The sequence below is a fragment of the Portunus trituberculatus genome, chromosome 10, assembly GCF_017591435.1.
Source record: "Portunus trituberculatus isolate SZX2019 chromosome 10, ASM1759143v1, whole genome shotgun sequence".
Lineage (NCBI taxonomy): Eukaryota > Metazoa > Arthropoda > Malacostraca > Decapoda > Portunidae > Portunus > Portunus trituberculatus.
This window is the reverse complement of record NC_059264.1, coordinates 149083-162003: the sequence shown is the minus strand read 5'-3', so window position 1 is coordinate 162003 and position 12921 is coordinate 149083. Positions and strand designations below refer to the sequence as shown.

Here is a 12921-nt window from a genome sequence, read left to right as displayed (position 1 = left end):
AGCTGTTTTAACAGATCACTCACCTTAGTCAACTTACCAAATAAAGCAGTTAGTTAAAAAAAGAAGTAAGTGAAATGTGAAAATAACAGGTATATAAAAATAATTGGTAATTCTTTCAGTTCTACCAAGGCTTGGCTGGTACTCTTTTTCACAGTCATTCCTTGTAGGATATATGTTATATTGGTTGACTTATTTTACTCACTTCATAAGTTTCACAACATACAAACCCATTTCCTGGAGAATTAAGATCAATGAAATGGTGCATGAGGCTAGTCTGGTGTGTTCTTATGGCATTCCGGTAGATTGCTCTCGTCCCCACGCTCTCAAATCTTCCAAGTTTTCTACCATCTGGCTTCAACTCAATAGTCACTCTAACTAAATTTATATGTGTCTATCTCTCCCCTAACTCCTCTGACTATAGTAAATTCTTTGACTATTTAACTTCCAAAGTGGAGCACATTCTGTCTCTCTATCCTTTCGTGGAGATCTCCATCCTTGGAGATTTCAATGTTTACCACTAGCTTTGCCTTTCCTCTCCCTTCACTGACCATCCTGGTGAACTAGCCTTCAACTTTTGCTATCTTCCATGACCTAGTGCAACGGCTGCAAAACCCTACGTGCATTCCTGACCATCTTGGAGATATGCCCAACATTCTTGATTTTTTCCTTACCTCTAATCCTTGTGCATAAGCTATTACCCTATCTTCCCTGTTGGGCTCCTCCAATCACAATTTCATTTCTGTATCTTGTCCTATTTCTCCAATTCCTCCTCAGGATCCCCCAAAGTGGAGATGCCTCTGGCATTTTGCCTCTGCCAGTTGGGAGGACCTAATTGAAGTATTATGTTGATTTTCCCTGGAATGATAACTGTTTCTGTGTCAGAGACCCATCTCTGTGTGCTGAATGCATAACAGATGTGAAAGTGTTTGGCATGGAGGCGTACATTCCCTGCTCTTTTTCTCAACCTAAACTTTCTAAACCTAGATTTAACACAGCCTGTTCTCGTGCTATACTTGATAGAGAGGTTGCCCACAAAAGGTACTTCAGCCTTCCATCTCCTGAATCTCATGCACTTTATATTTCTGCTCAGAATCATGCCAACTCTGTTTTTCAACTTGCCAAACACTACTTCATAAATAGAAAATGTCAAAAATCTTTCAAACTCTAACTTCCCTCATGACTTCTGGTATCTGACCAAAAACATCTCCAATAACTATACTTCTTATCTTTCCCTCCTTTATTTCACCCTGATGGCACCACTGCCATGTCTTCTGTCTCTAGACCTGAACTCTTCTCTCAAACCTTTGCTAACAAATCCATTTTGATGATTCTGGGGTTGTTCCTCCCTCTCTTCCTCCCTTTGACTATTTCATGCCTATAATTAAAGTTCTTCGTAATGATGTTTTCCATGCCCTTGCTGGCTTAAACTCTCAGAAGGCTTATGGACCTGATGGGGTCCCTCCTATTGTTCTCAAAAATTGTGCTTCTGTGCTTGCACCATGTCTGGCCAAATTCTTTCAACTTTGTCTTTTTTTATGCTGGAGGGAAAACTGGTCAGGGTCAACAAAATATGGTAAAAAAAAAAAAGGTCAGCTGAGTTGCCAGTTCCGTTAAAAGACACGAGTTAACCAAAATTCCCTAAAAAGGGTGACTGTTCTAATCCCTTGAACTACCATCCTATAGTGTTAATCTCTTGCTTGTCTAAAGTTTTTTAATCTGTCCTCAATAGGATGATTCTTAAACATCTGTCACTTCACAATCTTCTATCTGATCGTCAGTATGGCTTCCATGAAGGTCGCTCTACTGGTGGTGATCTTTTGGCATTCTTACTGAGTCTTGGTCATCCTCTTTTAGAGATTTCGGTGAAACTTTTGCTGTCACGTTAGACATATCAAAAGCTTTTGATGGAGTCTGGCTGAAAGCTTTGATTTCCAAACTGCCTTCCTACGGTTTCTATCCTTCTCTCTGCAACTTTATCTCAAGTTTTCTTTCCAACCGTTCTATTGCAGCCGTGGCAGAAAGCCACTGTTCTTTTAAATCCATTAGCAGTGGCGTTCCTCAGGGTTCTGTTGTATCACCCACTTTCTTTCTATTACTCATTAATGACCTTATAAACCAAACTTCTTGCCGTATCCACTCCTTCACTGATGATACCACCCTACATCTTTCCACATCCTTTCAGAAATGACCAACCCTTCAGGAAGTCAATAGATCACACAGAGACTCCACAGAATGCCTGACTTCTGATCTCTCTAAGATTTCTGATTGGGGGAGAGAAAACTTACTAGTTTTCAATGCCTCAAAAACTCAATTCCTCCATCTATCAACCCGACACAACCTTCCAGACAACTTTCCCCTCTTCTTCAATGACACTCAACTGTCTCCCTCTTCCACACTAAATATTCTCTGCCTGTCCTTTACTCATAATCTTAACAGGAAACTTCTTAATAGTCCTACCCATGTGGTCTCAGTCCTACCCGAAGATCGGTCACTACGTGCTCTGAGCTCTTTCCATAGGGGAAAGGCTGGCTGGATAACCAGCAGATGACTGTGGTGAATAAAACATGAAGAAAGAGAGAGAGAGAGAGAGAGAGATTTGAATGAGTTTTTCCTTCATATGAATTTCTTGGATAAACAAGGATAGTAAATTAATGCACAGGAAGTTAAGTCTCCTCCTCCTCCTCCTCCTTCTCTTCACCATCATCACCTTACACTTGCGAGCGGAGAGCGCAAGTAGAGTGATAGCGGAGAGTGGAGAGCACAAGTGGACAGAGGGAGCGCAAGCAGAGGTGCGAGCAGAGAATGAGAAAAAAGAGCGCGAGTGGAAGAGCGAACTACTCGAGCAGAGAATGAGGAGGAAAAAAATAATTAAATAAAAACAACGCGAGCAGAAGAGCGGACTTTGATTTTCAAGCACCCGCTTCCTGCTCCTCTGCTCCTACTTCTAGCTTTTGGCGCTTGCGTTTCTTCACTCATGATTAGGAAGTTCGCAAATGGGAGAGCGAAAGTAAGAGCGCTCTTGCCCACCTCTGATGATTAGGAACTAAAGTGGACGGATAGATTAGAGATATATGGAACTATATCTAAATAAAAGTATATAGAGATACTCAATTATCACTAGACATCATAACTTGGAAGGCTTTTTGCATTATGGGCTGGTGATAGCAATGATGTTGTGCGCAATATAGACAGATGTACAGCTTTTTAAGTATGCGCGGTAGCATAAAAACATGATAGCGGAAGGTGAGATAGCATAAGATTAAGTGTACATCCTATTTATTATGGAATTCAGCTTAGATTTACTTGCTTAAGACTGTTTATTTCAAACTTTGTCTGACATTTAAGCTCAACAAGTGAAAGTGAAGCCTGAATTGCTGGTGCATAGTTAATTTAAGCTGAAATTTCTTCAAAGTGAATAGCTTGGACATAACACTTCAAGTCTCTCTCTCTCTCTCTCTCTCTCTCTCTCTCTCTCTCTCTCTCTCTCTCTCTCTCTCTCTCTCTCTCTCTCTCTCTCTCTCTCAAGATTGTAAAAATTATTCCATGTATAACAGTCATCAACAAAAATTGTGTAAAGAAATATATGTTAATAGAATTTCTTTTGTTTTCCTTGATTGGGTAGGCATGGAGGCAGGCAGCCAAGATCCAAACACAAATAAAGGAGAAAGTACAAAAGAGAACGCCAAAGAAGGAACTGCCGCTACCGCTGCAGCTACCTCACCATCACCACAGTCACAGGCTGCTAATCCTGACCCACCTATGGATAACTTTTCTGAGTCAGATGTACAAGAAATAATTGGTCTTGGATTTAGTCGATCACAGGCTGTGGAGGAACTACGCCGGCAGAATGGGAACAAAACACAAGCGATGGCTGCTCTATTTGTTAAGTCTCTTAAAATGTAGGTGGATCTTTCGGTTTTTATGTACATCTTTTTAGGTGATGCAGATGGGAAAAGGCTTTTATAATTTTAAGATGGTATGGAGAATGGGGAAAGACACTTAAATTGAAACTGAAGTCAAGGAAGGCTAATAAGTATGTATAAATAGAGTCCATTGAAACATCCTTTCCAGTTGAATTGAAATGAATTAATATTTTCATTGTATTGATAAGTAAGAAAAAGCTAAATCATGCTGAGAAAAGAAGCCTCAGTAACTGTCTTAAGTAATTTAAGTTTCAGCAGATAAGTTGTGTAATGTTTAAGATATATATTGAAATGATATTTGAGGTGTTTACTTTGGCAGTTTTATACCTATTGGTATTTTGGTGCAGTAATTGGTTGCCATTAGAAATGGTGAACTATATCCTCGCATGCAAGGTTCATAATAATGCAAGACAATCTCAACTGATCACTTGATTTTCTTATTCATTTACAATGTAATAATTATCTTGAATGTGATTCATGTAGCAATAAAGTGACACAGTCACATATCTAGTGATTATGAACTAAGATCTGCAGGATGAGACTGCATTCAATTATTACTTATGTCAAGATTGTGAGGATGGATGGTGTTCAGTTTTGCACTTATTATTACAAGGAAGCAAAATTTATCAAAATGTATTTCTTATCCATTTATAGGAAATTTACAAATGGCTGCAACAGAAAGGGTGTATACCCTTCTTTTATGTTCTAATCATCTCCCTTTCCTTACTCACACACGCTTTAATTGTTCCTTTGAATCTACTGATATGTCATGATCTTTTGGTTATCTCATTTCCTGTCATTCGTTTTTATAAGGTGAAACCACCATCAGACATCTTTCACCACCACCACAGATCCTCATTAATTTTATCACACATCAGGTTTTTCAAGAAGAAGGAATATAGCGTATTTGATGACTTATAAGACTCCTTTAAAAAAAAAAAAAAAAAAAAAAGTCTCAGAAAATGAGCCTGCATCTTATATGCCCAAGATTCCTTTGAGGCAATGGCTAATGATAAGTCTTTCATAACAATGGCCTTGGATTGAAATCACAAACATCTTCGCATTTGTAAACAAAGTGATGATTGCTTCTACACCACAAAAATCTCTTTTATAGTGTTAAAAATGTATAATAGGTTGTACTTAATGGTAATTCACATAAAATAATACCAGTTAGAAAGAAATTACCAAAGTGACAATGCTTACATTGCATGCAATTACCAAAAGAGACTCATGGTTGATTATTTATAAAACCTGGCAACACATGTACGATTCACCACACTTCTTAGTCTGATGTCATTATTCTTTGAGGTAAGTCTATTTTCATATGTCATTATGCTTTGAAGTAAGTCTATTTTCATACGTGATTATACTTTGAAAATGTACTAGTAAGATATTGTAACTTACTAGAACTACATGTGGAGTAAGGGTAAAAAAATTATGTACAAACTTTATTACATCAGAGTGCCAACACCATTTTTATTCACATCTCACAACAGGATTAGTCTAAAGGGGCTATCACAATGGACTATGATACGTGGAACGAGGTAGCTGGAACTTGCCCAGGATTAGCGGATCAAAGTTGGGATGCCTTCGTATCTATTCTGGTTCTCCATATGCTATCCCAGTGAAAAAATAGAAATAATATATGTAATAAAAACCTTTTATTTAAACTAAAAAGAACGTGCGTAAATTTTTCATAGCGGAATATTAAATACTATTTCATCAATTTAGAAAGATAAAAAAATATATATATCATGTCAATAGTTTGGGCTCATGGCAACCATCTCCGACTCCAAAGTTGCCATCGCTCACATCTGTTTGTCTTGGTTCTTCTCTAATTTCTTGTACTTACTTTTCTTGAGAAAGAGGAAGTGCAAATGTAATTCCATAACGAAGCACAGGTTGAGGTATAAGCGGCATGGTTTTGTTCTGGTTTGTTTTGATTAGGCTTGATCTTGTTTGCTTGTCCTTTTGCCTAGCATAGCAAGAACACGGTCAGCTTGTGTGTGATGATGTTCCTGGTTTCGCACCAAGAACCATGGCCCGTGTTCCGCGTATCATAGGCCAGTGTGATGCTCCCTTAAGTTGGCAGGCTTTCGCAAATATTGAGATTTTTTTATGTAAAATATTGGGACTTAATAAGGATTTCAATACATATGAGAGGGATTCAAATGTCAGGTAAAACTTTTACAGTTCATATTCAGAGTTTGAGTAAACTTATTCATCTTTTTTCTTCAATGACTGTCCAAACAAAGATGTGTTTTATAAGCACCTGCATCTTATAGATTGTCAAATATGTAATTCAAAGGAATGGGTATATAATATAGATGGAAAGACATTAATGCAGTACTTTCAATATCTATTATATTTTGAGTGATAAGGCTAATTAATTATTTGTTCATTTAATGAATGAGAAATGAGAAAAATGTATTCAAATTACAGGAAGGTAAGGACTAGAAATGAGCTTATACAAGTTTTGAAAAATCAAATGAAAGCCTAAGGTATTGGGGCCATATTAACAAAGATTTGTTGAGTTCGTCTTAGACTTGTGCTCGGTCTTGATCTTGATGTGCCAAGACAAATTCTCAAGCCTTGATATATGAAATGCTAAAGGAGCAAAACTGTATAATCTAGTATTTCTCATTTTTGAGTTAATAGGGCAATCTTTTTACATATATATATATATTTTTTATGAAATAACAAAAGTAGTAATTTATCATCGATTTTGTAAGAACACATAAACTTTTATATATATATATATATATATATATATATATATATATATATATATATATATATATATATATATATATATATATATATAAACCAATGAGGTTGAACGGGAGGAGATGGCATAGTCATAAAAGTGAAGTCGACATAAGAATTTCCCAGTTACGCTCCTTATTTTCCGTCTTATGTCCATGTTTCAAGGCTAACTATCATATATGTGACCTTAAAAGACTTAATAGTCGTGGCATACCATGCCATGAAGATTTAGACGGTAAATCATATGTACAAATACAGTGTTTTTCAGCTTCGGTGGACCTCGGTGTGAGGTGGGAAGCTCGCTCTCTCTCTCTCTCTCTCTCTCTCTCTCTCTCTCTCTCTCTCTCTCTCTCTCTCTCTCTCTCTCTCTCTCTCTCTCTCTCTCTCTCTCTCTCTCTCTCTCTCTCTCTCTCTCTATATATATATATATATATATATATATATATATATATATATATATATATATATATATATATATATATATAAAGGGAGGGATGGAGGTAACAGTAGGGAATGCAGGTAACGTCATGAGAAAGGACGAGAAACGAGAGGCTATTCCTTTGTCCAAAGCGAAAGATCTAAAGATCTTCGCGGCCCTAACAACAACAACAACGACTCTTACTGCTGTGGGGTAAGTGGCACCCCTTTGCTGTGCTGTGGGTGGAGTGGGCAGCGTGTGGGGGGGGGGAGCGGCGGAGAAATAGGTGATATAAGTTGGTGGTGTGTCGTGTCCTATCTTATTTCAGTCCAGCCTGATCTATCCCAGTGCATCCCAACCTCTCCCAGTGTCTCCCTGCCTCTCGCAGTGCCTCTTAGCCTCTCCTGTGTGTGTGTGTGTGTGTGTGTGTGTGTGTGTGTGTGTGTGTGTATTTACCTAGTTTTAGTTGTACAGGGCCTGGCCTCTATGCACACTCATTGCTGACACCACTTTCTCACTCAAAGTGTCAAGTCTCAACACATCTTTGCGGGAAACTATATTTTTTAACATCTCTCAGACATCTTCCCTTCCTCAGTTTCTTACCATACGATCTTGTGCTTCTAATGTCATATTCTTCTCTCGGGATTAGTTTCTCATTATCCACTTCGTCCATTCCGTTAATCAATTTATAAACTTGTATCAGATCCCCTCTCTCTCTTCTCTGTTTCAGGGTTGGTAGATCCATAGCTTTTAGTCTCTCCTCATATGTCATCCCTTTAAATTCTGGAACCATTCTTGTAGCCATTTTTTGTAGTCTCTCCAATTTCCATATTTGTTTCTTTTTATGGGGAGTCCACACAACTCCTGCATATTCCAATCTAGGTCTCATTTTAGTACTTATCAATTTCTTCATTTCTTTGTCCATATAGTGAAATGCTAATCCAATATTCCTTAGCAAATTATATCTCTCTGAAAATTCTATCAATATGGCTTACTGGTTGATTGTTTTCTTCCATCGTCACTCACAAGTCCTTTTCCTTTTTCCAGTTCTACTCCATCTCCCATCTCATAAATTCCCACTGGTCGTCTTTCACTTTTTCCCATTTCCATGACATGGCTTTTGTCCACATTGAATTCCATCTCCCATTTTTTACTCCATTTCCAGATCTTGTTTAAGTCTTCCTCTGTGTGTGTGTGTGTGTGTGTTTCACTGTTTGATCTGCTGCAGTCTCTGACGAGACAGCCAGACGTTACCCTACGGAACAAGCTCAGAGCTCATTATTTCTGATCTTCGGATAGGCCTGAGACCAGGCACACACCACACACCGGGACAACAAGGTCACAACTCCTCGATTTACATCCCATACCTACTCACTGCTAGGTGAACAGGGGCTACACATGAAAGGAGACACACCCAAATATCTGTGTGTGTCTGTGTCACACAATGTCAGTTTTTATCCAATATTTCTACAGTGTTGTTTAAATAGAGATAGTTTTGTGTATTTCATTGCTACAACAACATTCATTAAATTTCTCTCTCTCTCTCTCTCTCTCTCTCTCTCTCTCTCTCTCTCTCTCTCTCTCTCTCTCTCTCTCTCTCTCTCTCTCAGATGTTAATCCAGTTTTATTTATTTGAGATATGACATGGCTTTTGTCCACAATGAATTCCATCTCCCATTTTTTACTCCATTTCCAGATCTTGTATAAGTCTTCCTGTGTATGTGTGTGTGTGTGTGTGTATGTGTGTGTGTGTGTGTGTGTGTGTGTGTGTGTGTGTGTGTGTGTGTGTGTAATTCACCTCGGTTGCCTGCTGGTCACACAGCCAGTCCTCCCCATTACGGAGCGAGCTCAGAGCTCAGACCGATCTTTGGGTAGGACTGAGACCACAACACACAACACACACCAGGAAAGCGAGGCCACAACACCTCGAGTTATATCCCATACCTATTTACTGCTAGGTAAACAGGGGCCACACATTAAGAGGCTTGCCTATTTGCCTCACCGCTTACAGGGACTCGAACCCGGCCCCCTCGATTGTAAGTCGAGCGTGCTAACCACTACACTATGCAGTGTGTGTGTGTGTGTGTGAGTGTGTGTGTGTGTGTGTGTGTGTGCGTGTGTGCGCGTGCGCGCGTGTGTCATACAATGTCAGTTTTTATCAAATATTTCTACAGTGTGTTGTTTGAATAGAGATAGTTTTGTGTATTTAATTGCTACAACAACATTCATTAAAGTTTCTCTCTCTCTCTCTCTCTCTCTCTCTCTCTCTCTCTCTCTCTCTCTCTCTCTCTCTCTCTCTCTCTCTCTCTCTCTCTCTCAGATGTTAATCCAGTTTTATTTATTTGAGATTGTCTTAAAATATTTTAAGAAAGTTTGTCATGTTTTGAGGTCATTTTAAGACAGTTTGGTAGGTTTTGAGGGCATTTTAAGACAGTTTGGCATGTTTTGACGGTATTTTAAGACTGCTTGTCATGTTTTGAGGGTATTTTAAACCAGTTTGGCATGTTTTGAGGTCAAGAACTACAGTTTGGTAGGTTTTGAGGGCCTATTAAGACAGTTTGGCATGTTTTGAGGGGATTTTAAGACAGTTTGACATGTTTTGAGGGCATTTTGAGATAGTTTGGATTTTTTGAGGGCATTATAAGACAGTTTTGGGTATGATAAGACAACTTTATTGACATTAGGAAGGGTGTATGAAGGTCACAAGATTATTGGTCTTCTGTTTGTTAATCTCCAGGCCACATTCTCTTCCTGTATCCACCACCTGTCCACCACTATCTCTGGGTCTTCTATGCTGCTCGCTAGCAGCATTCCATCGTCTGCAAAGAATAAGGGTGTCACATTTAAAGTGTCATCTTTGAAGCACAAATTTAGACTTTCTAATGTCATTATTTTGAAAGTTATTAACCCCTTCAGTACTGGGATGTATTTTTACCTTGAGATTCGTGTATCATTAGACCATTTTGATGACATTAGGAAGGGTGTATGGAGGTCAGAGGAGAAATGGCCACAGTCTTCACTATTTTAATCCCAACATAAATTTGTGAAGGTGTATCAAATCAGCAAATAGACACCAGAAGGAATTTGAAAACACCGCCAAGCTCCTCTGAAGTGACGGGTTGTGTGTCTAATCTCAATGCAAAAATGTGTCCCAGTACTGAAGGGGTTACACATGCATTTTGATTCACACACACACACACACACACACACACACACACGTAGTGGTTAGCACGCTCGACTCACAATCGAGAGGGTCCTGGAGAGTCCCGGAAAGCGGCGAGGCAAATGGCTCTTAATGTGTAGGGTGTGTTGAGGCAGCAGTAAATAGGTACGGGGTGTAACTAGAGGGGTTGTGGCCTCGCTGTCCCAGTGTGTGGAGTGTGTTGTGGTGTGTTAATGTGTAGAGTGTGTTGAGGCAGCAGTAAATAGGTATGTGGAGGGGTTGTGGCCTCGCTGTCCCGGTGTGTGGAGTGTTTTGTGGTGTGTTAATGTGTAGGGTGTGTTGAGACAGCAGCAAATAGGTACGGGGTGTAACTGGAGGGGTTGTGGCCTCTCTGTCCTGGTATGTGGAGTGTGTTGTGGTGTGTTGAGGCAGCAGTAAATAGGTACGGGGTGTAACTGGAGGGGTTGTGGCCTCTCTGTCCCGGTGTGTGGAGTGTGTTGTGGTGTGTTAATGTGTATGGTGTGTTGAGGCAGCAGTAAATAGGTACGGGGTGTAACTGAAGGGCTTGTGGTCTCTCTGTCCCGGTGCTTGGAGTGTGTTGTGGTGTGTTAATGTGTAGGGTGTGTTGAGGTACCAGTAAATAGGTACGGGGTGTAACTGGAGGGGTTGTGGCCTCTCTGTCCCGGTGTGTGGAGTGTGTTGTGGTGTGTTAATGTGTAGGGTGTGTTGAGGCAGCAGTAAATAGGTACGGGGTGTAACTGGAGGGGTTGTGGACTCTATGTCCCGGTGTGTGGAGTGTGTTGTGGTGTGTTAATGTGTAGGGTGTGTTGAGGCAACAGTAAATAGGTACGGGGTGTAACTGGAGGGGTTGTGGCCTCGCTGTCCCGGTGTGTGGAGTGTGTTGTGGTCTCAGTCCTACCCGATGGTCGGTCTATGAGCTCTGCGCTCTTTCCATAGGGAAAGGCTGGCTGGGTGACCAGCAGACGACCGTGGTGGTGAATAACGCACACACACACACACACACACACACACACACACACACACACACACACACACACTCTCTCTCTCTCTCTCTCTCTCTCTCTCTCTCTCTCTCTCTCTCTCTCTCTCTCTCTCTCTCTCTCTCTCTCTCTCTCTCTCTCTCTCTCTCTTCTATAAAAATTCCTACACTTGGTGTTCTACAGGGAAGTGTTTTGGGCCCTATTCTATTTTTAATTTATATTAATGATATATCTAATACCATTATTAACTCAAAAACCATTCTTTTCGCAGACGACATGACTTTGTATATGATTGGCCCTTCTCCAGAACAACTCATCATAGCTGCAAATAATGAACTCTCGAACTTGTATCAGTGGTGTCTAAGTAACAGACTTACTATTAATACGGATAAAACCTATTTTATGCTTTTCACATGTAAATCTCATACAACATTTCCACAACTATTAATAAATGACAATGCAGTTAATCAAACTAATAAGTTAAAATTTCTTGGTGTCACTTATGACGACTCTTTAACATTCAAATATCATATTAATAATCTCACTCTTAAAATGTCAAGACTTATTGCATTACTTTATCAGATTAGAGACTTTATGCCGTTAATGTCCTAAAATATTTTTACTATGGTCATATTTACCCACTGATAACTTACTGTAACCCAATTTGGTGTACCACTTATACTACCTGTCTCATTCCTCTAAAACTACAACTGAAAAAATTTCATCAGAATAATTACAAATAGTGGTTATTATGCACATACAGATCCTTTGTTTAAACAATTAAACCTATTAAATTTAGCTTGAAGATGTTACTAAATTTTGTATTGCTAATTTCTTATTCACCCACAGGATTTATATTCAAAATCTTCTCCCAAGCCATGACTACAGAACTCATAATCGTACCCTCCTACCACCTCCTGTTCATCGTCTTAGAAAATTCAGGCATTCTATCACCTATTTGGCCCCTGCTGTGTGGAATTCCATCCCTCACCAAATTCAAGAAGAGCCATCCTTAACCTTATTCAAGAAAAAGTTGAAAAGACACACACATTAAACACATACTAAAAATAAATCTGTATTAAACTAATTTACTATATGTATTTTACACAATGTATTATTGAAACTTGTTATATGGTTCTAACTAGATTCTCTGTCTTTATTATTTTACTTTTATAATTATTATTATTATTTTATTATTATTATTATTATTATTATTATTATTATTATTATTATTATTATTATTATTATTATTATTATTATTATTATTATTATTATTATTAATGTTAAATATTATTATTATTATATTACTATTGTTATTATTATTATTATTATTATTATTATTATTATTATTATTATTATTATTACTATTATTATTTCTAGTATTATTGTATTTGTTAGTCTATAATACCAATTTTTCATTACTTGTATTTGTAATTTTCTTAATATTAATTGCTTTTCTTCTTTAGTTATTAGCATTTTCAGAAATGTCTCACATATTGCCTAAAAAGCATTGCTTTAAAAAGGCTACTTGCAAATTATAAACACATTACTTCCCTGTATAAGGATTTGTTATTATAGTAAGTATAATAAAAGTTTCAAATGTTTCTCTGGTCTGTGACGTGTGTGGTGGCGGTAGTAGTAGTAGTAGTA

The 12921-nt window shown here is 38.4% G+C and overlaps 1 protein-coding gene across 5 annotated transcripts in view; it reads left to right on the top strand.

The window, feature by feature from the left end:
• LOC123501952 (protein DDI1 homolog 2-like) overlaps positions 1-12435 on the top strand; it is an 80475-nt gene extending 68040 nt beyond the window's left edge. For 3 of the 5 annotated variants that reach the window (XM_045251070.1, XM_045251067.1, XM_045251068.1), the window contains 2 exons: positions 3623-3899; positions 12121-12435. In XM_045251070.1, the coding sequence (XP_045107005.1) occupies positions 3623-3899; positions 12121-12325 (482 nt within the window). In that variant the 3' untranslated portion in view covers positions 12326-12435. Of the gene's footprint in view, positions 1-3622; positions 4223-11542; positions 11970-12120 lie in introns of those variants that run through there. The other 2 variants (XM_045251069.1, XM_045251071.1) reach the window with 2 other exon arrangements.
• The last annotated feature ends 486 nt before the right edge of the window (positions 12436-12921 follow it).